The sequence below is a fragment of the Arvicola amphibius genome, chromosome 1 (assembly GCF_903992535.2).
Source record: "Arvicola amphibius chromosome 1, mArvAmp1.2, whole genome shotgun sequence".
Taxonomy (NCBI): Eukaryota; Metazoa; Chordata; class Mammalia; order Rodentia; family Cricetidae; genus Arvicola; species Arvicola amphibius.
The window spans coordinates 6,453,196-6,480,032 of NC_052047.1; the positions used below are offsets into that span (position 1 = coordinate 6,453,196).

At 43.0% G+C, this 26,837-nt stretch overlaps 1 protein-coding gene across 8 annotated transcripts in view; it reads left to right on the forward strand.

Moving 5' to 3' along the window:
* Wdfy3 (WD repeat and FYVE domain containing 3) overlaps positions 1–26,837 on the forward strand; it is a 231,511-nt gene that overhangs the window by 153,611 nt on the left and 51,063 nt on the right. For 7 of the 8 annotated variants that reach the window (XM_038344793.1, XM_038344848.1, XM_038344802.1 and 4 more), the window contains 16 exons: positions 600–752; positions 2,188–2,261; positions 2,344–2,505; positions 3,921–4,015; positions 6,957–7,077; positions 7,887–8,104; positions 9,539–9,774; positions 11,499–11,633; positions 13,063–13,242; positions 14,541–14,774; positions 18,597–18,696; positions 20,084–20,244; positions 21,524–21,753; positions 22,806–22,915; positions 24,897–25,079; positions 26,016–26,173. In XM_038344793.1, the coding sequence (XP_038200721.1) occupies positions 600–752; positions 2,188–2,261; positions 2,344–2,505; positions 3,921–4,015; positions 6,957–7,077; positions 7,887–8,104; positions 9,539–9,774; positions 11,499–11,633; positions 13,063–13,242; positions 14,541–14,774; positions 18,597–18,696; positions 20,084–20,244; positions 21,524–21,753; positions 22,806–22,915; positions 24,897–25,079; positions 26,016–26,173 (2,550 nt within the window). The remainder of the gene's footprint in view (positions 1–599; positions 753–2,187; positions 2,262–2,343; positions 2,506–3,920; positions 4,016–6,956; positions 7,078–7,886; positions 8,105–9,538; positions 9,775–11,498; positions 11,634–13,062; positions 13,243–14,540; positions 14,775–18,596; positions 18,697–20,083; positions 20,245–21,523; positions 21,754–22,805; positions 22,916–24,896; positions 25,080–26,015; positions 26,174–26,837) is intronic. The other variant, XM_038344820.1, reaches the window with a different exon arrangement.

The window sequence follows — 26,837 nt, forward strand, 5'->3', positions numbered from 1 at the left end:
TGACCCCTCAAAGCTTTCCCCATTTTCTTTGTGGCTCCCTTCTATTTCGCACCCCTTCATACTCACACTCACTAAGTATGGAGAGGCACTGTCCAGCCAGCACATATGGCTGTTCCCGATGGTGCAGAGGGCATTATAAGATTGGCCTCGTTCTCTGCTGTGTAGGCTGTGGGGCAGAAAAAGGACGCAAGGGAAACAATTTAAATATTTGAGGGAAACTGAGAGTCTCTGCTGTCGAGTTTTTGTTGTTCTCACGTTGGACACCTGTAAACCAGCATAAAGGCAGGAAGGCTGTCTTCCGGCTTGTGCTGTTGGAGGCTTGGTCCACCATCTGCTAGCTCTGTGACTGCTGGTTGTCCTGTTGTAAAACAGGACATCGGAGTGGGGAGCATGTGCCTGAGGAGAATTGTTGATCTCATGTAGCAGGAGACAGGAAGGGACTGAGGACTGTTTCTCCGAGCACATCCCCAGTGTCCCCTTTCACCCAGCGGGACCTCACCTGCCCTAATAGCGTTAGGGCATGAAGCCAACAAAGAGTTAACCCATTGACTAGATCCACGTGATTATCTGCAATAGGCCTGTTGTGTTTCTTCTTCCAGTTGTTGGCAATGCTGCTTAAAAAGAAACGCTCCCTTCTCAACAGCCACATCCTGCATCTCACATTTTCCCTGGTGGGGACCGTTGACAGTGGCCATGAGACATCCATTATTCCCAATTCCACCGCTTTCCAGGACCTGCTTTGTGACTTTGAAGTAAGTATACACACTAACTGATAATACAAAGTTGATGGATCTGTTCAACCTTTTCTTTTTTCTTCTCCATGAGAGAGCTAAGCAGTTTTATCTCAGAGATATGTGTCTGAAATCATGTAATTTTATGATTATGTCATATATTAGTAAAACATAAGAAATCAAGTAATTATATTTCCTTTTCTCCAAATATATCCTGTTCTACAAATGTTACAGAAATTGAGTGCTTAACACATACCCTGCAACTGCCCACTTCTACTGCAACAGGCATAACCAAAAGTTCCCATCACGCTCTTGTGAAAGGAAATTTTCCACGAGAAGTAGAATCTGGGTGATTAGCAGCTCCATAGTGAAAGAATGTTTTCCCTAAAACAGTTTTCAAGTTTATGATTCCTCCGGTTTCAAGTTTATGATTACCATTTAATATGCAAACATAAATTTAGTTGAATACCAAATTCTGGCTCTGTTTCACAGTACCTTTCTAGTCCATGACTCCTAGAGCATCTTTTATTACTAAGCCACAATAGTCTATAAATAATTCCTCCCCTTTTTATAAACAGCCATTTCACAAATAAAATAATCATAACAGCATACATTTTCTTTGATATTATTTTATAATCTGAAGTAATGTGGTTTCTCTTTGAAGAATATTGTACTATGTCTATTTCTTCTTTCCTGTCCTTTTGTTGTATTTGCACATTTTTTCTAAGTTATAATATCCAAAATAGTTCATATTATTTTCACCTTAAATGATCAGTTAATTATTAAATGCATTTTAAAAAATCTTTTCATTGCCCAGATGTATCATATTTACAGCTCTTTAAAGATTTTATTTTTATTTTTTATGTAAGTGTATCTGTGCTCATGTACAGTACCCAAGGAGACCAGAATAGGGTTCCAGGTCCCCTGGAGCTGCAGTTACAGGAATTGTGCACCATCCAGTCTGGGTGCTGGGAACTGAAGCTGTATCCTCTCAAGAGCAGCGAGGGCTCTTAATGACTGAGCCTTCTTTTTAGCCTGACAACACAGTCCTTATTTGTAAATCTGTATTCCATTGTGTACCTGAATTATAACCGAGGTCTGCTGGCAATGAATTCTCCCATCAGAAGAAGGCCTTTTCTTTTCTCTTTTTATTTAAAGATGCTTTTTGCGTGAATGCACTTCTAGTTGGCCATTTTCACTTTTCTACACTTTAAAAATGTCATCGATCATATTTATCTTTATGACATATAGAATATATATAATAGATTTAAAAACATGCTAATTGCATTTCTGTCTTCTTGGGTCTGTTTATAGTGATTGATTTTTCTCCCCCATTTTCTGCTGTATATAGTTAATTATATGACTAATGTATGTTCCATTGCTGTGCTTGATTTTGTTCTGCTGACCATAGGGCATTTTCAGGCTTAAATATTCTGTTGTTCATGCTTTGTTGTAGGTCTGGCTCCATGCACCATATGAACTTCATCTTTCTTTATTTGAACACTTCATTGAACTACTGACAGAGTCCAGGTATTAGTTAATGCTCGTGTAGTTGACTGTTCACTTATGAAAGAGATGGTCTTACGATGCATTAACTGTCTTTCTCTTACAGTGAGGCTTCCAAGAATGCCAAGTTAATGAGGGAATTTCAGCTAATCCCCAAGCTGCTCCTGACTCTCCGAGACATGTCCTTGTCCCAGCCGACCATTGCTGCTATTAGTAATGTCCTGAGCTTCCTGCTGCAGGGCTTCCCCAGCAGCAATGACCTGCTCAGGTGGGTTTGTCTCCCTGGAGACTGAAATCGCCAGTGAGGTAGAGATGAGTTGAGTTGGATGGAATTGGTCTCCAGGGTCCCTGTGCTCAGGTAACAATTGTAATGTCAGTATCGTGCAGGTAAGGTGTGGGAAGGGGTGTGGAAATCAGCCCAAGACATCGGCTGACCTAGATGTGAAAGTTTTCAGTATAGGAATTGTCAGCCCCATCCTCAAGGCCTGTGCATTCTCAGGGGTGTGTGTCACACACATGCATATGGACTTCTGCTTTGCACCTTACCTTGCCCACTGTCACTCAGAAACAGATGAAACTTTATTGTTGGAGAAATCAATATTTTATATGATTTGAGTATTAATTTGTTTAGAGTAACTGAAGAGATGGCTCAGGGTGTAAGATCACTTGCTATGCAGCTGTGATGAGCTGAGTAGCACCTACATCACAAGCCAGGTCTGCCTGTAACTCCATACAGATGGAAACAGAGACAGAAGGGTCACTGGGGCTGGCTGCTCACCCAGCTGTCACATAGGAGCACCAGGCTCGGGAAGAGACCCTGTCTCAAAAGAACAAAGTAGAGAATGACAAGCTAGGAAAGCCCATTCATTCTCTGTCCTGCACACATGCACAGGCACTCACCCCTACACACACACACACACACACTTGCCAGCGTGTGCCATAGGTAATAGCTTTTTTTTAACATGAGTGAAATTCAGAGCCTTTTATTTATGGAGTCTGCAGAAAGTTGTTTGATGGTTTTAATTTTGATATTCAAAGCTGAGGCTTTGACACTGTTTTGGAGAATTTCAATTATCTTAATTAAATTACCATTATTTATTTAGAATTTATTCTGCCATATGATCAGTTAGATGAAATTATCACCAAACCTCATCAACATTATAAATTTTTAATTTTTTAATTTTTTAACTTTTCCACTTCCTTTGTAAATGAACAAGGGCCCAGAGAACTCTAACTGCTTGTCTCTGGTCACATTGTTCAAAGTCAGTCAGTGCCTCTGTGTGTGTGTGTGCACATAAATATACTTGTATACACGCACACACATCATATATGTATAACCTAGCCTACATTCTAAACCGAAGTTCTGTATCCCTGGCTCAGTGGACTCATACGATCAGCCAGAGCATTCTACCTGACCAGTCATGCTCTTCAGCTTGTGTAAGTCACGTGGCTTAGTGGGTTAATGAGCTCAGACTTCTGAAAACCTAGATTCCTCTTAGACTTAGAGACATCTTTGTGTTGATGGCATTAGGTGTGGTCTAAGAGAAAGCAAACTGAATACCGTCACCTAAAGAGCCATAGAAGTCGAAGCGGAAATGTATGTGTTTGTTTTCTCATTTCTTTGTATCTTGTGATCTAGGGAAAAGAAACGTGAGACCTTTTTGCTTTCTGCTTTATTTAAAGGTTTGGCCAGTTCATTTCCTCTACTTTGCCAACCTTTGCAGTTTGTGAGAAATTCGTGGTTATGGAAATTAATAATGAAGAGAAACCTGATGTGGGTGAGTTAACCAAAGAAAATGGACAGCTAATTACTCTGCCCTCTTATGATACAAATGAGACTGAATTGTATGTGAAAATATTATGTGACATTCCTCTTTATGTTACATTATTTTGTCGTTTACTGGTATGTCTATCGTATGTTAAATCTATGTAATCTGCAGAAATGTAGTGAGGTCACAACATATAAAATCTTTCCTGATTTTAGAGGCATGGCAGTCCTCTTCTGGTATAATTGAAATTACTTCATTTCTAAAATTAAGTCCATATTACTAGTATTATTTCTCTGTAGTTTTTTGTACTGTAGTCTTCAGTAGTCATTGAGAGAAATCTTTTTACCTGCTGATACTGAGAGAGAACATTCCTTGTTCATCATTATTGATGTTATTGCCCTATTATATAATCAGAAAATCTATCCCATGGAATCTTATATCTTACAGGCATACACAGAAGAAGTATAGCAAAAGTAGTGTAACCTCAACTTGCAGAGGACAAAGATTAAGAGACTGAACTGCCAAAACCGGTCTACTAATGACAGACTTGGGACTAGAGCGTGCAGCTCCTGCTTAATTCTTGGAAAAAAATAGCAGAATTACAATGAAATGGATAGACAGTATTGGTTGAATACTTATTGTGTGTTCTATCTAACTACACAACAACCCTGTGCTGTGGTTTCTGCCACCTCTGGTTTAGGGAAAAGACTCTGCCACTAACGCAACATAATTGAAAGATCTAAGATCGTGACTATATTTGAATCAAAGTAGCCCAAACCAACATAAGGTTTTTGGGTTTTATTGAATAGATTTTTTATACAGTATATTCTGCTTATTGTTTTCCTAACCCCAACTCTTCCCAGATCTCTACACACACACACACACACACACACACACACACACAATCCTCTGCATACACACACACATGCACACACACACACAAAATCCTCTACACTCCCGCACACATACCCAATTTTCCACACTCCCACTCCTCTACAGTCTCCCACACACCCAATCCTCTACACACACACACCCAATCCTCTATACTCCCACACACCCAATCCTCTACACTCCCTCACAACTCAATCCTCTATACTCCCACACACATCCAAATCCACACCCTGTCTTTCTGTCTCATTAGAATACAGACCTCTAAAAATAAAATAAGAAGAAGAAGATAAAATAAAATCAAATCAGAATGTACAAAAAGGAAAAACAAACAGAATAAAAAAGGGCCAAAGGGAAAGCATAAGAAACATACAGATACTGAGACACACATTCACATGCACAGAAAACCCATAAACAAAACCAGAAACCACACTATATAAGCAAAAGCCCTGTAAGAAGAAAACAACAACAAATTCCCAGACAAAGCATTGTGAGACAGAAATCTTCGAAAATGCCATTACATTCAGTTTGTTTTGTGCTGGCCATCCATCTACGGTGGGGCTCGGGCCTGCCCTTAGGCGTGGTTTGTTTCCCACTTGAACTTGAAGCATCATAATAATTAAAGTAATAAATTCTTTTTGTGTATATGGAGGGAGGAGTGGGAGTCAGGGTCTCTTACTTTGTATCTTCGAGTGACCTAACCTGGTACATAAACCAAGGTGCCTCTGCCTGCCGATCGCTGGGATTAGAGTCATGCCTCGCTGTACGCAGCTAAATTCACCTTTTATTTCACTATGTAGACCTGACTGGCCTGGAACTCACGATGAAGATGAGACTGGCCTTGAACTCACAGAGATCTGCCCACCTCTACCAGCCAAATCCATATTTTAAAAGACAGTCTAAAGTTCTAGAGTAGTCCATGATCAAAACAAATAGAAGCTAAATCACAATACAGTTCTGGCTGGACCTCAGTGCTAGCAGAAATGGAAGTGTAGCAGTGACTAATGGTGCCCAAGCCCTAGATTTCTGGCCCACCCCTCTGAGGGCCTCTGAACCTGTCTTGCTCAGCTTTGGTATAGCTTTTTGGGCTTTGTATAGACTTTGTCTCTGTTCTGAGCTATACAAATTCTCACTTTGCTTTATGTATTATATTTGCTGAATAAACTAATGATTCCTATTTTCAAACTTTAACATCTAGTCTCAACAGAAAACATGGCTCTCATCTCAGAGAAATTAAGAGAAAGTTTATTCTTGAGCCAATAACGAGTGATCATGGCCTGGGTTCAGGTTGGCTCAGGTAGCATGTTTTAATGTAGAACAGCTTCGTGAAGTTTTATAGTTACAGAACAAAAGTAAGTAGTTTTTCACATACACCGGTGCAAACACTGGGTAGCAGGATCCAGCAGAGCAAGGGAGCATCTTGGATCAAATCAGATGTCATCTTGATGTTCTCATAACTGTAGCTGGTGAAAGGCAGCAGTCCACTGAGTTAATTCATCTCAGAAGGGTTTACTGGATCACACAGGCGTTAGGTCAGACACAGGAGAGAAGAGCAAGCTTAGGGTGGCCTAAGGCCTCTGGGGTCCTGATCTGCAGCATTCCAAGTCTTCATAATGAGGGAGTTCATCAAGTATATCGAAGCTTTAATGTGGGCGTTGCCTGTTCCAGGAGCTTTAGGTCACATGACTGCATTTACCTCATCTTTAAAAAAGAGGAAGTAGAGGACCTGTCAGGGACACTGAAGTTCTGTGGGAATAACTGTTTTGATTCCTATGGTTTTAATTGATGGCTTCCTCCTACTAAGGAAGATAGGGGAGTATTAGTTAAAACACAAGAGAAGTAAAGTCTGAAGTCACTACCTTTGACAATGTTGGAGGTATAAATGAACACTGGTCATGGTTCTAAAGAGAAATTATCTGGTTCATTTTCTTTTTGCTATGGCGGAAATCACTTGTGAAGAACATGTTTCCTACAAGGTTTTTTTTCTATTATTTCAAAGAAGTGGATTGGGCATTTTATCCTCTATCCCTGGGGTATGTAAATGTGTTTATCTCCTTCTTAGGACCAGAAGAGGAGTTTGGGGGTCTTGTGTCTGCTAATCTTATACTTCTGAGGAACAGACTTCTAGATATCTTGCTAAAACTAGTTCATACATCGAAAGAAAAGACAAGCATTAATTTGCAGTAAGTGAAACCTACTACTCCTAGCCTGGCATGGGGGTGCACACCTTCAATCACACTACTTGGGAAGCAGAGGCAGGCAAATCTTTGTGTGTTTAGGCCATCCTGGTGACACTGTGAGTCCTAGGACAGCTAGGACCACGCAGTGATAACCTTTCTCAAGGGAAAGAAAGAAGACGACAAGGAATAAAAAGCAGTAAAAGAACCGAAATTCCTGTATGTTGTTGCTTGTAAACGGAGATTGCGCTTTCGCTTCCTGGCCACCCAGACCGGAATAATCTCACAGAACTATATTAATTACAACACTGTTTGGCCAATGGCTCAGACATATTCCTAGCTAGCTCTTAGATCTTAAATTAGCCCATTTCTGTTAATCTATACATCACCACAAGGCTGTATGTGGTTACCTGTAATGTTCTGGCATCTTTCTCCTTCTGTGGCTACATGGCATTTCTTTGACTCCTCTCTCTCTCTCTCTCTCTCTCTCTCTCTCTCTCTCTCTCTCTCTCTCTCTCTCTCTCTCTCTCTCTCTCTCTCCAGATTTCCTACCTGGTTTTATCTGCTAAGCCATTGGCTGAAACAGCTTTATTCATTAACCAATAAAAGAAACACATATACAGAAGGACATCCAACATCAGTTACTCATCACTTCCTGTCAAACAGGAAGAAACTTCAATAGGTTTCAAGGGATATACTTTAACCCTGAAATCGATAGTATCTCAAAAGTGAAGCTCAGCCAAATTTTCTATTTGAAATCTGAGTTTAGTTTGGAAGTTAATTTCCTCTCTTTGAACCCGTGTGTCTTGGAACAGGGCTTGTGAAGAGCTGGTGAAGACCCTGGGTTTTGACTGGATCCTGATGTTCATGGAAGAACACTTGCATCCCACCACAGTAACAGCTGCCATGCGGATTCTTGTGGCCCTTCTGAGTAACCAGTCGATCCTCATCAAGTTTAAGGAAGGACTCAGTGGCGGAGGATGGCTGGAGCAGACGGATTCTGTGCTGACAAATAAGATAGGGACTGTGCTAGGTGAGAGACTCCAGTTCCGTGCTTCAAAGTATGCTGCCGGTCCCTGTCTGAGTGCCATGTAAGCGTGCGCACTCCACTTAATAGCACCGCCACTAGGACTGTGAATTCTAATAACAATGAAAAGAAACCTTATAGTCTTCCAGATTCAAACTACAGCCAGAGATAGAATTTTAATATGTGAAAATTCAGAGAACTGGCTTTGCTTTTATTGTTCCATACAATCTTCTTTGACCTTAACTGTTACAGCAGAATTGACTAATGGGAACGTTAGTGTCTGTGCTGCATGTCCTGCATCAGTCACCGTGCTCACCATGCAATAGCTTGTTTGGTTTGCACAGTAACTGGATGATGCGTAAGTAGAGCATCCATAACTCACAGTCGAGAAGCAAAGCCCAGGGCTGACATCAGTCACACAGCAGAGACACATCAGGATAGACGCCCCATTGTCTAAGATATGTGTGGCAGGGCCTAAGTCACATGGTGATCATTGTGATTTAGAGATGAGATGATGTATACAAGGGAGTGAGAAATTTTTCTTCATTAGAGTTTATTTTAAACAATTAATTTAGCCACACTGAGAAACAGGTGAAGATACATATACTTAAAAGCAACCTAGACATAAATTGTTCTTATTGTGTTAAATAACATAACTTGAAAATATGAATCACCATTTGAAATTGTAATAGCTTCAGAGTGAAAGTCAGTCACTACTGCTTCTGTGCACAAGAGATTTCTGTTGAAATTGGGGCTGACACTCACTGCACTGAGCTCTGCTGGGCATGGGGTGTCAGAAGGACCATGTTTGGGTCGTACCCTGAAACTTCGGTGTAATCGAGGACTCCTGTAGAGACAGAATTCATAGATGCATGCATGTTCTTAGCTACATCCACGGCTCTCTCCCAGCTGTCTCCTGGAAAAGTTTCAGAGAATGGTGGGTGACCCACTCAGCTTGGGGAGACCACAGCCACAGTGGGCATGGATCTGCCTTCTCCACGCCTGCAGTCTTCTGACACAGTGCAAATATGTTGTGTGAGGAAGTCATTTGTCTTCATTTACGCCTAAGCCAGATTCCATATATAACTTAAGGTTAAGATGTGTATGATGACTTTGTGTCTTGAGGACAGATTGCTCAGTTTCACTTAATTCTTTTGGAAACATGAGCGGGGACATCAGAGCTCTTTGGCAGTCTCTTGTCTTGAATGTGCTTGTCCACTGTGAGAAGCATCTGTGGACCTGTCCCAGCTCTCTGTGAGAACCTGTGTCCTGGTGGTGTCGTGAACCTGGACTAAAGATGGGGTCAGCCGCCGGTCCCTGGCCCCTGGCTGGCTTTGCCTGTGTGAGCACAGGACAAGTGTGCCACAGCCAGAGTTGTGCTCTCTTAGTCAGTGGGGCACTGGGACCCTTCCTAACTCTTCTTCCCTCCCTTCCTCCTAGGGTTCAATGTGGGCAGGAGTGCCGGTGGGAGATCCTCGGTCAGGGAGATTAACCGGGAGGCCTGCCATTTTCCCGGCTTCCTGGTTCTGCAGTCTTTCCTGCCTAAGCACACGAATGTCCCTGCCCTCTATTTCCTCCTTATGGCCTTGTTTCTGCAGCAGCCTGTGAGTGAGCTGCCTGAGAACCTGCAGGTCAGTGTGCCTGTCACCAGCAGCCGATGTAAGCAGGGCTGCCAGGTAGGAATTACCTAGTAAGGTGTCACTGTAAATCCTGACATTCTTTTCCTTCTGACATTTAAAGTTGAATTTGGGGATTTAAAAACCCTGAAAATTTGCTAGTTAATTTTCCTAGAAAGACGTCCTCTGTCACGGTTACATCTTTTCTCTCTGGTTGTTCTGTATGATTGTCTATGCATGAGGACTTTGGGTGACATTAACGATAATCTAAAGGATTGTTTGGAGTAATTAATCTAACTTTACCTAGAAATTTGATTCCATACCAGATAATAATAAATAAAGGGAGGGTGTGGGGAGATAGCTTGAGCCTGTGATCCCCAGAGCCCAAGTAAAAAGCCACCAAGGCTACACAGCCCATGACCCCAGCCCTTAAGTGGGGATGGTGGCCCTTGGCGCTCATTGACCCTCTGTACCCAAATTGGTAAACCTAGGGTTCAATGAGGAGACTTTGTCTCAAAGTATAAAAATGAAGGCTAGAGAGTGATCAAGGAGAGATACCAGACATCAACCTTGGGTCTCTGTAGAAGGAGCTGCAGGCAGGCCTGCTTTTTGTCCTGCCCAGCTTCTGCACGGCTAGCTTTAAACCTGAAATAACAACACACAAATTGTATTCATTTAAACACTGCTTGGCCCATTAGTTCTAGCCTCTTCTTGGCTAACTCTCACATCTTGCTTACCCCATTTCTAATAATCTGTGTAGCACCACGAGGTGGTGGCTTACTGGGAAAGATTCTAGCCTACATCCGTCTCAGATCGGAGAATCATGGCGACTGACTTACTTCCCTTCTTCCCAGCATTCTGTTCTGTTTACTCCGCCTACCTAATTTTGTGTCCTATCAAAGGGCCAAGGCAGTTTCTCTATTAACCAATGAAAGTAACACATAGACAGATGACCCTCCTCCTCCATCAGGTCTCCACACACATCTGCTTATTTTGCACACGCGCGCACACACACACACACTAAAATGAGTAGGTACAAGTATTGGTTTGAAAAACATTGTTAATTTCTTAATGGTATATAACATCTACATTTTCAGGATGATTTTCAGTAATGATTGATTTGACTTGTCATTAAAGTTATTAAAATTGTCTATATGTAGCTGATATCTGTGGCCCCATAAAGACTTTAAATTCAACTTTGCTTCCATCCAACACCAAATGATATTCAGAGCAGTTTTAATATTTAACTAAGCCTTTTCCATGAAATCTCCTAAGCGCTACTCTTAGATTTATGCTTAGTAGAATTTGGTTTCCCAGGTCTTTTTGAATCGCATGGCACCATGGTCGTGGTGTTATGTAAAGCTGTTCTCGGTAAATCTCATCATCCACTCATTTTGTCAGATCTTACTCATAGGTAGCATACATTTGTGTCATGGCTGAGTTTGGGGACTGAGTTCATTGTGCTTCTGTAAACATGTTGCTTAAGATGATCACATTGATGATTTCATCTTTTTTGCTATGTGGGGACTGGGGCCATATTTTGTCTAGAAAAAAAGGAATAATGTTGAATGTGTAGGTACTTGCTGAGATGGACCAGGTGATGGTCCATACGGTATTCCCCAAGCTTTGATGTGTAGAATGGAGGGTTACTAAATGATCTATTGGTTGGTCATTACTCAGTTAAAGCAAAAGTAGTTTCAAAGAGATTTTAGAATGTTAGAATATCTAGGCATCTCCTCTAGGGAATAAAATGACCAGAGTCTTGTTGCTCACTTGATCTGCAGTTTGACTTGGATTCCATCTGGACCTTTATCTTTGGAGTCCCCGCCTCCAGCGGAACAGTGGTCTCTTCCATCCACAACGTGTGCACAGAATCTGCTTTCTTACTGCTGGGGATGCTGCGCAGCATGCTGAATTCAGTGAGTTCCAGATGGCCAGAGGGCTAGCAGCCCACAACCCGCATACAGTGCTGGCTGCTGCACAGAGAAAGCTCGCTGCCATTTACCACAGCTGTCTGTTTCCCGTGGCTCTATTCTCCGCCGTTTTCTTACCTCTAATGTAAGGACAGATAGGGTAGTTAAGACCGCAGATTACAGGTCAGAGGTGTGGCTCACTAGCTGACTCTCTGCCTGCCAAGTGGGAGGTGGAGTTTAAGCCCCAGCACTTAAGAGAGACCAGAAACCACAAACTCTGGAAACAAGGGTCCCATGCCTGGTACTCCAAATGTGCTAGTTTCTGCCTACATCTTAAGTTTAAACTTCTTGTGATAACAGCATTTATCTCATAGGTTGTGAGGATTTCTGAGGTATTATATACACAAAATATATTAAAAGTATCATAAGTATCAACTAATATTACCACCATAAGATATATAGTAATAGATATGCATATAATCATAGTATCTAGTATATACGATATGATTACACATTGAGATTCTGAAATTACTTCCATTTGGACATTATTTCTGTTCTAGTTCCTTAGAGAACAGCGGTTAGAGGAGTAGTGACAGGAGTCTACTCCTGTCTGTCTCCCACACACTGTGAATGGTGGTCTAGCTTGTTACACAGCTTAGAATTGTATGTTAAGAGAAAATGCTAACCTAGATTCCTTGCATTACTTGTATCTGATGGCTCTCATCTAAGAACAAAACAGCATTGCATTAAATGCCTCATTGCCTTTGAATTTTACTTTCCTGCTGGTCCATAAATAAATGTAAAATTCTATGTCGAGAAGCCACGCTCAAGACAGGTCTCAGGAAATAGCGTTTTTCAAATATTTAGATTTGCATACCGTCTTTACGGAATACCACGTTTGTCGTCTAGTGCTTACAGGTGTTGTACTGTGATGTAGTAAGGTGTACAGGGAGAAATGACTTCTGCATCTTTATCCTACTTCTGGTTTTCTGGCGGGATGCCCAGGAACAGTAAAGGCAGAGATCTACTGTCATGCAGCCGTAGTCACGTTGATGCCAACAACTACTGTTCTTAGCCGAGCTGTGGGGAGGGCTGGCAGACAGTTTCTAAGGGTGTGGTTGTCCTCTGACTACTGGATTGTTACATGTTTGCACATACATCTTTGCTCATGTATGATTCATAAGGTTTTGGATCATTGATATGTGCAGTATTAGAAGAAGAATAAATAGTAAATCCCCCCCCCCTCTTTAATTTGAGACAAGGTCTCCTGTACCCCAGGCTACCCTTAAACTTTCCGTGTAGCTGAGGATGACCTTAACTCCTGATGTTTCTCCCTCCTCTCCCCAAGAGCTGGCTTGCAGATGTCTGCGCCAAGCCCAGCGAAGCACCGTTAGCAGCGCCTCTAACACAGCTGTTCTCTCTCGCCCCGCGTTAGCCCTGGCAGTCAGAAGAAGAAGGGTCGTGGCTCCGCGAGTACCCGGTGACACTGATGCAGTTTTTCAGATACCTGTACCACAACGTTCCAGACCTCGCCTCCATGTGGATGAGCCCCGATTTCCTGTGTGCCTTAGCAGCCACCGTCTTCCCCTTCAACATCCGCCCTTACTCAGAGATGGTAAGAAGTCAAGGGACTGGTCAGGCTGGAATTGGTCTGCTCTGGAGGAAGCACGTTTTCCCCCTAAGTTCCTGACTAGCTTGTCTGTTTGTCACCTTCTGTATCACGTCTCTGTCACTGTTCACTGTCAGGGTCTCCCCCTACGAGATCCACAGACTGCACTCCCTGCTTTCTGTCTCCATGCTGTTGGGAGTTTATTGCTGATGCCTCTGTCCAGGCAGCTGCTGTTGCATGTCTTTCCAGGAGATGGTGGCTGTGTGCTTAGAAACTGTTCTTCTTAGTAACAGGATTCTAGCCAAACGAACTGGTTTTTGTTTTAGACAGTAGATGTTTGCTGGGTTTTATGTTTACCAAGTGATTTATAGAGTTGATTTTCTTCATCAGTGATGAAATGAATGTGATTCTTTTGCTCAACTTTTCTTACCTTGTGCAACATTTTATTTTGTACTAACTTAACAGGAAAATATTAGTCTACAATCAGACAGACTACAAAGACGTCTGTCCTTTCAGAGAGGCCCAAAGAGATAGTTCACTATTCCTGTTCCTGTCATGTATTGCAGGGTCTGAAGTAAAAACGTTCTTCTTCACACTAATTCTCTCCTCTATATAAATGTGAGGTGCCCATTCCTGACTTATAGAGACAGACTGTGATGACCTTAACACTCTGAGTTTTAGAGTCATTGTTTTGGTTTAAAAAGTAAGTGTATACATATTTGTGGGCGTGGGTGTGGGTGTGTGTGCGTGTGCACACATGCACACGTGCATGCATATATGGACTTACAACATTTCCTTAACATCTCCTTTTCAACATCTGGGATTTGTCTACAACTCTTTCTCTGGCTTGGCTGAAATTTTGTTTAATTGATTTTCTTCAGCTGTAAAATAAAAAAAAAAAAAAAAAAAAAGATAGCTCAACCCTTGGGGCTCGCCATTATATAGATTCTTCTCTGACCGGTGACATTTGGCTTCTCAGCAGATAGCTTTAGATAGGCAGGTACAATTGTCCCCATGATATCATGTCATGTATCTGAAGTGTTCATATTCCCCATAAAGCAGATGTATTTCCAAGGGTCTGTTGGAAGTGTTGAGTAGCATGGTGCAGTGCCAGATTCCTGCTTTGAAAGCCGGGATAGAAGAGTCTGGTCCTGAACTGACTAGCGTAACGGGAAGCAAAGGCTCAAGGGAAGTAGCCCTGCTTTCGATGTCACTGCTGCTGCCTCTGCTGTCAGTTTTGGCAAACATGGAGGTGAGGTGTCAATATGCACTCTAACGTGATTGCCCTTGATTCCTTCCGTCAGGTGACAGATCTTGATGACGAGGTTGGCTCTCCAGCAGAAGAATTTAAAGCCTTTGCCGCAGACACAGGCATGAACAGGAGCCAATCAGAGTACTGCAATGTGGGCACCAAGACATATTTAACCAATCACCCAGCTAAGAAGTTTGTTTTTGACTTCATGAGAGTTTTAATGATTGACAACCTCTGCCTCACCCCTGCTAGCAAGCAAACTCCTCTAATTGATCTTTTGTTGGAGGTAAAGACAAGGAAATGCACGTATCATTTGCCTGCATTGCTTTTATAATGAAAACATTAGTAACCAATTAAGTTCTATGCAGAATAGTTTGAGACTTCTAATTCTTCTGGGTAACGTATAGGAAAACATGTAAGAGTAGGTAGTTTTTAATGCTACATGGATGGTGAATCCTGTCTCTTGGTTCCATTTTTATTTTTTTCCTTTCCTCAAGCATGTTTCTACTTTAGTCCTTTATCACTTTTTCTCCTATGGCAAACTTTTCCAATCAGGGCTCAGGAATAGTGACTATTTGTGTCACACTTCATCTCTGCCCTTGTGCTATGAGCAGAACTGGAGAAAAGGCCTTTGGGTGCAGTGAGTAGGACTCTGCTCGAGGGGGGTTTATCTGCCTGTGGACACAGGCCGGCGTCAGCTCACAGGCACAGTGTGTGCGTGCCAGCCCCTCTAGACACTGCCACCCACGGCTGCGCCCACTGTCCAGTGCATCTTCCAGCACGGTGTATTGCACATAGAAGGTACTCAGCACACGCCAGCGACCTTTCCCCAGGGCGCAGGCTTCTGGTTATTCCCTGCTGTGGGGAGTGAGAGGATCAGTGGCACAGGAGAAAGTGAGACTCTGCACTTGAGCGGATTCGTTGCTGGCTGTAGATGTGAAGCATCCCCCAAAACCATTCTCAGGTGCTCATCTAGAATTGGGTGTCTCACTCTGTGGTAGACTGTGTAAGACTATGGGTTTGATTCTAAACAACAGTGTCAAATGACCAAAACAAAATATTCATCTACTGACATCACTAAAGAAAATAGATCAGAGAGAAAGAATCTGAATGACTCATCCCTTGCCTGACTCTTCTGGGCAGTGCACGGAAATGGTACCAAAGAGTCCTTGCTTGTGCAAGGTGTGCGGCTAAGATGTGTGGGGACTGCTCTCTTCAAAGGATGGGATGGAAACATGTCACATGCTCACAGCTAGACAAACAGATTTCTCTGCTCCCTCTGGTGACTACTGCAGTTAACTTTTTAATTGCAACCTCAAAACCATGGAAGGTGTTTATCTCAGTCTTTTGAAAACATCTCCATTTGGCCAATTAAAAGAAGTCACTTGTGGAATTTAGAAGCATCTTAACCAAGACCACAAGTTTTTGAAATTGGCAGAGAGAATCGTGTGTCAGCAGTAAACCACACGATCAAAATCTTGCCTGATAGAACTTGTTGCTCTGGAAACCTTGAGGCGTTAATAGAGCTAGGTCTGGAGCTTGGTGGAACAGCTCGTTGATGGGGACCAGTGATAGAGGTCTGTAATGGAGCCTGGTGACGGAACTGGCAAGAGCTCCGTGGTGGAGCCTGGTGATGGAGCTGGCAAGAGCTCCGTGGTGGAGCCTGGTGATGGAGCTCAGTGGTGGAGACCAGTGATAGAGCTCCATGGTGGAGCCTGGTGATGGAGCTCAGTGGTGGAGACCAGTGATAGAGCTCCATGGTGGAGCCTGGTGATGGAGCTCAGTGGTGGAGATCAGGCGAGCAGGGACAGCGCTCCACCATGGAGCTCTGTATTGGAGTCTGGTGATAGAGCTCGATGATGAACAAACAAACAGAACAGCTCAAGAAGAGAGATGGTTAGCACCTTAGTATCTAGGGGGGAAACCCTCAAAACCAAACACTGGAATCACAAGATGGTTTTCAACAGAAGTGTGCAGGAAAGATAAAGGCTCCAAGGTTGGCATAGAGGTAAGGGAATGGGCAAGTGTGCCTGACCAGTGAGAGCATCTCTTTAGCTCCTGAGAACACTGACAGCTAAGCAATTGGTCATGAGTAACTTACGGACTTCTGTTTTTGTTTTGTATATAAGCAGGAATGATATATTATATTTTGGAATATATTATATTTATAATTATATATTGACCTGTGTCAACCTCAAGTATGGTCTCATCGTAGGTGTGTAGAGTTGTGCCTTTTGTACTGGAGAGCTGAGTGTGAGGATTGTAGTCTGGAAACAACAGCAGTGTCAGATTGAATCCCTGGGGGATGTTAAACTCTTTAAAGCTACAGGCAGATTTTCATGTCTTGATCCCCTGTAACAGGTGGCATAGTCCCTTGGTGTGCTGTGTAATAACTCAACTACATCCCTGCCCAAAAGGGAGATAGGACTCCATCTTCACCAGAAAGGGTGACGCTTGTTCTTAAAAAACAGAGATGGAGAGATAGCTCAGGCACCACACGCCTACATAAGCATACATGTAAATGAAAGTAACTTGCAACAGAAAAGAACTTTACACCCTTATATAATATGTCTGTATACAAAATCAGTCTAGCCGGGCGGTGGTGGCGCACGCCTTTAATCCCAGCACTCGGGAGGCAGAGGCAGGCGGATCTCTGAGTTCGAGGCCAGCCTGGTCTACAAGAGCTAGTTCCAGGACAGGTTCTAGAAACTACAGGGAAACCCTGTCTCGAAAAACCAAAAAAAAAAAAAAAAAAAAAAAAAAAAAAAAAAAAAAAAAAAAAAAAATCAGTCTAGTTAATATTACTGTTTTCCATGCCTTCCTTAAAAAGCATGATTGTTAATCTTCTGATTATAAGGTTTGTTCCTGGAGGGACTCAAGAGCAGAGCTGTGTATTTACCGCCTCCCCGCACGAAGGGAGGGTCTTAAACACGTTAATCGTTAATCTGCTCACTGTGAACCACACTCTCTCTGTCTTATTAGTGCCAGTTTTGTCATAGGAGAACATGCTTTCTTGGTTATATCTGCCATGTGAGTCTATTTTCTCTAGCAGTCTCTAGAACTAACAGAATCATGTAGAATAGGTTGAGTGTGACGTGGTGCCCGGGCTCCCTGTTCATAGAGGATGGATTGAGTGTGACACTGAGGTGAAAGCTTAGGACACAGCTGAGCTGCATTCTGACAGCTGTTTCTATTGGTTGTTAGGGCGGCAACCTAGCTTTCAAGTACAGGACCTGGCAGATGGCCAGACACTAGGGAACCTTGAGTTGTCCTGAAATGCCAGGCCTTTGACATGCAGTGGACAATTTCAACTGTCATAATGTTCTTGGTTTGTATTTGTCGACAGGAATGCTGTTGGTTTGTATTTGTAGGCAGAGGCATGCTGTTGGTGGGTTGCAAACAGGAAAACACAGAGCCAGGACTGTTTCTGACCATCGTACCTGGTCCTAATGGCTGGCTCAGCCTGCTTTCTTATACAACCAGGGCAACCTGTCTAGGGACGGCACAGTCCACAGTGAGCTAGACCTGCCCACATCAAGCAATAATCAAGAAAATGACCCACAGGTTGCTCACAGGTCAGCCTGGTTAGGGCACTTCCTCCATTGAGAGTATCTCCTCCAAAATGGCTCAAGGTTTGTGCGAAGTTGACAAAACCCAGCAGTCACCCTTTGTCTCTAAAATAGGGATTTCCCCATTTCAAAGTGGCATTTGCCAGTTAAAGAGGGCATAAATGCATATGCGAAAGCACATAAGAACATGTTAATGAGCTCTTTCCAGAGACACGGTGATGCCTGCATTCATAAAATCTTGAGTTCTTTAACAATTTGGCTGCTGAGTCCCAACAGGACCATTCTACCTGGGCAGCTGGGCCAGTAAGGAGTGTACGTTCCATCATCGCTTTGAAGACTCGGAGGACTAAATTCCTGTATAACTCAGTCACCATAAATAAGTCTCCACCTCCTGGAGCTAGAAACATTTTTGTCTTTTAAATAAAATTAAGTACTGATAAATGATGAGACACTCCAGTGTGGCCTGCTTTCATCAGGTGGACCCGTCTTTGTGTGGTTAGGTTTCCTCCTGATCCTGGTGTGTGTGTTGTTTTACTTAGGCCTCTCCTGAACGATCTACAAGAACTCAGCAGAAAGAATTCCAGACGCACATTTTGGATAGCGTGATGGACCACTTGCTTGCAGCTGATGTGTTATTGGGTAATTCTGCGTTTGCTTTCATTTTTTAAAAGTGCATACATTGCTGCTTTCCTCTCTCTAATCTCCCTTCTTTCTTTCTGTCTGACCTCTTCATTTGAGATGATCTATCACATTTTTGTATTCAGCAGTGCTGTCTGTCATCACTATATAGTGCTGTGCCCATGTACACATGCTTATTAATAAATACTATTGCTGATAGACATATAGGAGGTTCCTGTTAGAGACAACGCCATTAAAACTGCTGTGAACATTGTTATTCAGGAGCCACAAGCGTGTATGTTCCGTGTGTCTGTTGGGTAGTGGGATCTCAGGTATGTGCACGCTATTCTTCAGGACGGCTTTGGGTCAGAAAGTCAGAAGGCGCTGGACTATATTCTTTCAAGGCATTTGTACTGGGTTGCAATACGAATTAACACTTGAGAAAGTCATTTACAATAGACACATCACTTTTGTATCAAACAACATGAAATTTCTGAGAGAAGAAAATGTTTTAGTTCAAAGCCAGGAACAGCTGCCTGCCTGTCATTCAGGCGTGACTCCAGATGCTGCCTCAGGAGGACTGCAAGTTCAAGGAAAGCCTAGGCTACCTAGTGAAACCCTTCTTGGAAAGCAAAACTATAGAAGTTTGAACAATTTACTCTCTGACCTACTCTGAGTGATCATATGAATTGTAGAACGTTTCTGGTAAATTAATATTTTCGTAAAGTAATTTGCCAGGACAACTTAATTATTGCCTTAATATGTAACTGAATTTTTATCACTAAATGTCAGTTCACATTTTGTGCCTGTTCTTATCCCCTGAGATCATCTCCTTAGAAGTGGGGGTACTCAGTGATCTGTGTGGTCTCCACAGTATAGGGAGGTAACACTGGGGTCCCCCCTGGTTAGGGAGCCTGCACTCTGGGCATGGCTGTCTGTGGCACCTGCCTGAGGTGCCTCGGTGTCAGGGTTTTGTGAATCTCATGCCCACATGCGTCACTTGGTTGCTGTGGGAAGTGCGCCACAACAGTCTTGCTGAGAAAGCGCCCCTCCCACCCACACCCCCATTCATTATTCACACTTAATCCATCTTTAATTGAACTTTTTATCGGGTGAAGATGCGCTGTTGCTGAGGTTCTAGCTGCAGAACTCTTAGCTTCTCACAGGCTGTCCTTTGGTGTAGGAGTGTTAGCAGGGACTTCCAGCCCACAAAGCTTGAAACCTGGTAAAAAAAAAAAATAATCTTTTCCATGTTTATCCTGATTTCTGGCCATGCATGTCATTTTCTTAAAACCCGTGGCCATGTTTCCTGAGGACTGGGTACACTTGTCTTGCCTTAGCCTGGTGTCTTTGGTCTTGTGCTGGTAGATGTCAATTTTCTTAGATATCTTTTCCTACTTGGACTTAGGGGAGGATGCATCTCTGCCCATTACCAGTGGAGGAAGCTACCAGGTGCTGGTGAACAACGTATTTTATTTCACACAGCGTGTGGTGGACAAGCTTTGGCAAGGCATGTTCAACAAAGAATCTAAACTTCTTATAGATTTTATAATTCAACTCATTGCACAGGTAATCCATTGTCTCTATTAACTGTGGAGCACACGTTTTTCTTTTAACTTTTTCCTGTGGTGTCAGAATTATTGGAAGTAGGTATAATTAATAAGATAATGAAGATTAACATTTGATACACCTAAGCTTTGTAAAGATGAATTGAGAAATATCGAATCCTCCTCCCTTAACTGCGGCCAGTGCTCTCTTTACTGAAGTGCCTGGGTTCTAAACTGATCCTTCTCCTGCCGACCCTTTCCAACCCAAGCACTTCACATGCCTTAAGTCGATACAGCTCGATAAGCTATGATAGTGTCGTATGAAGACTACGGGGCATGAGATGAGGAAATGTCCCTTCATCTGTGAGCCTCCAGTTCACTGTCATCCATATTCCTTTGAGAATGTCATTCCCCCATGCATGCTGGACCAAAGAGCATTGGTCAGGCTTGGTACACTTCTTACAATGTAGAAAAGTAGGATTACTTTTCCATGTATATAATGGGCTTGCATTTTTATGGGTTTTATGTTTTTGTGTTTGTGTGTGTGTGTGTGTGTGTGTGTTACTTTGTAATTTTTTTCTATTTCATTTTTTATTCTGATTTTTTGTTTGTTTGCCTGTTTGTTTTCTAAAGAGAATGACAGAAAGGGTGTGTGTCTGAGTGGGTGGGGAGAATTCAGGAATAGTTGGGAAGGAAAACTGAGATTAGAATCCGTAGTATGAAGAAAAAAATTCAATAAAACAGGAAAATTCCCTTTTATAGTTACATGAATGACTTGTGGTATTATGAACAAATTTAAAGATGTAAAAAGTAAATGAAAGGGAAAAAATTCTCATCTCCATGCCAAGCTGCAACGCTTGCCCTGTGCCATGTTCAGCTGGTGTATGGTAGCGGGTACCGTTCATTCCCTCTGAAGATGTACTTTGATACTTAAGCCAGAGATAGCTCTCAGGTGAGGGATGAAGCCAGAGTGCAGGACTGCCCTCACTGACTCTCCTGGAATTTCTTCAGTTGCCATAGAGTTGCCACTCACGCTAACAGAGTTGGCTTGGTGGAAGCTTCCTCCCAGGTGTCATCTGCGTGTTCTCAGGGAGGCCACTCCGCAGCACAGACATGGACTGTCCTCACTGGGGGCTGAACAAGGCTCTAACATTCTAAAATTGCACTTATGTGATCTTGGGTTCTGAATTCGTATGAGCAAGGACACCCATTGCATGGTAGCTGGTCTGTGCGTGCCTGTGAATGACAGCGGGTTTTACGTTTTTGTCCTGTTACTGAAAACATATCTTTCGTTCCTTTAGTCAAAGAGAAGATCACAGGGATTGTCACTTGATGCGGTCTATCACTGCCTCAATAGGACCATCTTGTACCAGTTCTCACGTGCACACAAAACTGTCCCTCAGCAAGTGGCTCTCCTTGATTCACTCAGGGTCCTTACTGTAAACCGCAACTTGATCCTGGGACCCGGCAACCACGACCAAGAATTCATTAGCTGTCTTGCTCACTGCCTAATTAATCTGCATGTTGGAAGGTAAGTTTCTCGGGTTCTGTTTGTCCTGTTGTCTTGATAGCATCCCGTCAAAACTCTTTATTTTCCTTTTCCCTTTAATGAGTTTTATTTACTGCTTTATGAAAAAAAGATTAGGCAAGTGTTGTATTTCAGCAGAGATAGTGAGGATTGTTCTCTTTTTACTTTTACATCTTTAAATTTGTTAATCATCATATGTAATTCATGTAATTATAAAAAGAAAATTGCTTTTTTATTGAAAAAAATTATTCTCATACAATAGATTCCAATCATGGTTTTCCCTCCAAACTCCTCCCAGATTCTATCAACCCAACTACCACCTCTCTCTCTCTCTCTCTCTCTCTCTCTCTCTCTCTCTCTCTCTCTCTGTCTCTCTGTCTGTCTGTCTGTCTGTCTCTCTCTCTGTCTCTCTCTCTCTCTCTCTTTCTCTCTCAAACAAACAAGCAAAAACTACACAAACCAAAATAAAAAGAAAATAGGGATAAACAAGAAACACACAGGCACATCCATGCACAAACAAAATCCATAAAAGTACAAAGCTAGAAAGCATAATGTACAAGCAAAAGACCAGTAAGATTAAAAAAGAATCTCAAAGCAGTATGAGACAAAACGCCTTGGGGTCTTTCTGTGTTGGCCATCTACTGGTGTAGAAGGCAGAGCCACGTGTGGAGCTACCTCCATGGGGAAGAGCTTGACTTCAGGTCAGCTGCAAATGAAACAAAGGGGAGCCACCAGGGAAGGACCCTGGCATGCAGCAGTGTTTTTAGAGAAGTGATCCTTTTGCAATTTTAAGATAAACACTGTCTAAAACCTGTTACTGTGCCATCGCCGTCTTGAGGGGCTTTGAGCTATGTGTAGCTAAGTGCATTTGTGAGCTCAGCCCTCAAAAATGGTACGTTTGTGTCAAACCAGGAGTCTTGTTCGCATCTGCGGAATGTCTGTCTGCCAGCCAAGGAGTGATGGCATGTGGCCGGTGTCTGCGCAGTAATTCTCAGTCATTATGTCTCTCAGCTATAATCATGCCTTCACAGTTGAATCTGGTTTGACTGTTTCAGCAACGTGGAAGGATTTGGCCTGGAAGCAGAAGCACGCATGACCACATGGCACATCATGATTCCCTCAGACATTGAACCCGACGGGGGCTACAGCCAAGATATCAGTGAAGGTAACTGCCCCTCGCTGGCTGTGGGTGTGGTGCTGTGCATCTCCAGGCTTAGACACAACAACATTGGTTTCAGAAACCACTCACCTAGCCAACCTGTCCGTCTGCCAACCTCCACAGACAGTCTTCGAATGCCGAGATGGGTAGAACTGTGAGGCTGGCAAAGCCGACCTTCAGCCTCCTCATGAAAGTTGGTGGCCTTTGTGCTGCAGTCAAGAACGTGGCACTGTCTAGAAAGAGAGCTGCCTGGTGCTTGTGCTAACACATCCCCATTAGAGGCAGGTGGTCAGTGGGACCATCTCATCTTTTTGCTTGTGTGTTTATTTTTGAGACAGGGTCTCACTGCATACCCAGACTGACCTTGAACTATGTACGTAAATTTAGCCCTGAGATGGCAGTGATCCTCCTGCTTCAGGTTCCCACATCTTACTCTCTTTTTTTAGAATCTCATCTTTCCTAGCTCTATAAACATCACATACATTGATTTCTTACTTCATGTGTTCCAGGTCCAAGCTGCGATCACTACATAGTGTCTGTCTCCCAGCAATCCCACGGGGTGGTATAATGTGTGGTCCTCTCCTGGGAAGGCCAGAGCTCAGAGTCTCCCCTTCATTCCTTTATCTAAGCAATTGGTACTTCTGTTTTCTCCTAAAATGTCTTGGTCCCCAATACTGAGATTTGCCCCTCAGAACTGGAGGTTTAGAAACTTTGTTCCTGCAGTGTGCTCTGTAGACTCACTTGGAACTCATAAGACTGTGGATTATCGAACCCCTCTGATCTCTTGAATGAGAATCTCCAGGGCTGACAATGGCTGTCTGTCACAAGCCTTCAGAGGGATTCTGAGGCTCACTAAGGATGGGTCAGCTGCTGTCGGTGGGAGTATAAACTGATTCAGCCACCATGAGAGTGAGTGTGGAGGTTCCTCAAAAAATGTAAAAAAGTGAGCCAACTGTGGTGGTGCACACCTTTAACACCAGCGCTCAGGAGGCAGAAGCGGGCAGATGTCTGTAGGTTCAAGGCCAATAGCCAAAGCTGTGTAGTGAACTCTGTCTCAAAAGAAAAGAAGAGCTACCGACCTGTTCTTCTCCTGGGTGTATACCCAAAGATCTAAGTCAGCCTACTTAGAGGTATTTGCCCATCCATATGTGTGTCTGTGCTGTTCTGTAACACAAAATAGCCAAAAAAATAGAACCAGCCGAGGAAAAAAAATGTGTCCAACATTATTTTGTTGACCATAATGAAAAATGAAATCTTGCCAAAAGATAATACTGAAAAACCAATGTTAAGTGAACTAAGCTGGACTGAGAAAGAAATACTCTGTTTATTTTCATGTGGAATCTATAGTTGAATGTGTGTACAGTGTGAGACAGACAGACAGACAGACAGACAGACAGAGGTCATAAGAGTTAAAGGGGTCACCGTGAGAGAACAGGGAGAGATGGTGGGAGAGTGGGGAAGGTGGGAGGAGTGGGGGTGACTACAGAGAGGGGGACCATGGGAGGCATGAATAAGGATTACGTGTATTTTGAGATGACGTGGCGACCCCTATTGTTTGTGCTCTAACTTAAAATTAATTTATAGAAAGAAATATGTTAAAATTTGTTTTTAGGGGCCCGAGGATATAGCCCTGGCAGAGTACTTGAGTGCCACAGATGGGACCTAGGTTCAGTTGGGGGTAAAGGACAGCAGAGACATCAATTCTTTGTGAAAGTTGGTAGATAAATAGTTGCAATATTCAGTTTTATAAATGAACAGTACATCATTTTCACAGGATGGAAAGGTTTTCGGGAATGTTTTCCACATAGGCAGAACTTAACTTTGGCTTATCTAAGTTAAGTAACTCTCTTCACCGAACTGAATATGATCTAATTGTAAAATGTGTGTTACAATTATATACAAAAGTTCAAATTCCTAGGTGGGAAGCCTGAGGAAAACGCTGCCTTCATGTTCTCTCTGGATCCTTTTCTTTCTTTCCATTTTCAAGGGCGTCAGCTTCTCATTAAAGCCGTCAACAGAGTCTGGACTGAGCTGATCCACAGTAAGAAGCAGGTCCTGGAGGAGCTTTTCCGAGTCAGCCTGCCCGTGAACGACAGGGGCCACGTGGACATAGCCACCGCACGGCCGCTCATCGAAGAGGCTGGTTTGAAATGCTGGCAGAATCATTTGGGTAAGAAGGCCCTCAGAGACCCTGTGGCCTCTGCCCCCCGTGTCACTCTGTGCAGCCAAGGCTCTGCACTGCCCACGCGTGAGCTTAGAGAGTAACACTGTTGTGGATGTCACTGTCTCAGCTCCGTGTCCGTGTCTGCGCCCTTTGTCCTTAAAGCACGGTTTTCTTATGAAAAGTGCCTTGGTAGCTGCTTTTATCATATTAGGTACAAACTAATTTGTTGGGTGGTGTTAAGGAGCAATATTATGGACCCTCAGTGGTATACAGTGTTTAGTGCTTATACTTCCTAGTTTTCCACAAATCTAAGACATTTTGTGTTCCAAAATATTCTCAACCACAAATGTTTTGAGATAATAGATTGTGAATAATTAACACAGAGACACATTCTAATTTAAATAAATTTTCATTTTAGTAGAAGAGAGTGACATTACAACCAAATATAAATTCAGCTACCACATTAGTTTTCAAACACCTGACCTTAAACAGGACCAGCAATAAATAATCTGTGACACCTCAAAGAAACTGAGATGAGCGCCTTTTAGTAATTGGAGCAGTTCTTCATCTGTGGTGACTCGTCCCCAGATGGGCTCACAGGCACAGGAGAGGTGCAGGGAGCTCTGTTCCTGAGCTGCTGTGTTTTCTCTATCTGCACACCTGCAGCTGCATTTACATGGGCTCAGTAACAGATATGAACTAGAACAGCCATGGCCTTGTACTGCGACCGGCACGTTCATGTTCCAGGAATATGGTCCAATTTTTCCAGATCTCATTTCCTGTTATTGCATTGCAGCCATTGTCTCCGACTGTGCTTGCGCACCGGGTGCTGCACCTCGAGGAAGGGAATGGTGGATCATGGGGAGATGGTTGTGATCTGTAATAGTCAAGGCCTAATAAATGCAGGATGAATTGTACAGTTGCCTAATTCTATATTTGCAGCCCATGAGAAGAAGTGCATAAGTCGGGGAGAAGCCTTGGTGCCTACCACACAATCCAAACTGTCCCGGGTCAGCAGTGGCTTCGGCCTTTCCAAACTGACAGGGTCGAGAAGGAATCGAAAGGAAAGTGGCCTTCACAAACACAACCCTTCTACCCAGGTACAAGACTTAGTGCTGTGGCTCATACCTCGAGGATTTTTATATCTCCAGGTCTAGTTTCGGTGTTTTGTTTTGTTTTATTGGTTGTTTATTTATTGCATATGAGTGCTCTATCGGCATGTATGCCAGCATGACAGAAGAGGGCATCAGATAGAAAAGGGCACCAGATCTCAGTACAGATGGTTGTGAGCCATCATGTGGTTGCTGGGAATTGAACTCAGGACCTCCGAAGGAGTAGGCAGTTCTCTTAACCACTGAGCCATCTCTCCAGCGGTGTTTTATTTAATACTGCTCACATATGCAAGCAGAAGGTTTGATGTTGAACTGTTCTGCATTCTGCTTTAGAAGAGAGAGGTGACAGGTTCTGCGTGTCTTCATCTTGTAAGATGCACGTGGCACTGAGTATGAGAATCCACTTAATAACTGGAGCAAGTGACAAACGGATAACATTTTCACAGTTTTTGATAATTATAGAAATTATTAGGAGTGACAGAGGAATGTTTATGGTCTAGTTGTAAATACTTGATTGGTTTATTTCAATCTTATCTGCCTCCTTCATTAATTTTTCATCCTCATTTGTCATGACCCTTAGGCCAGTGGCAGTGTAAGAAGGGCCTAAAGGAGTTGGCTTGTGCCTGGCATGTGTTGTGCCATAGCAGGCTTC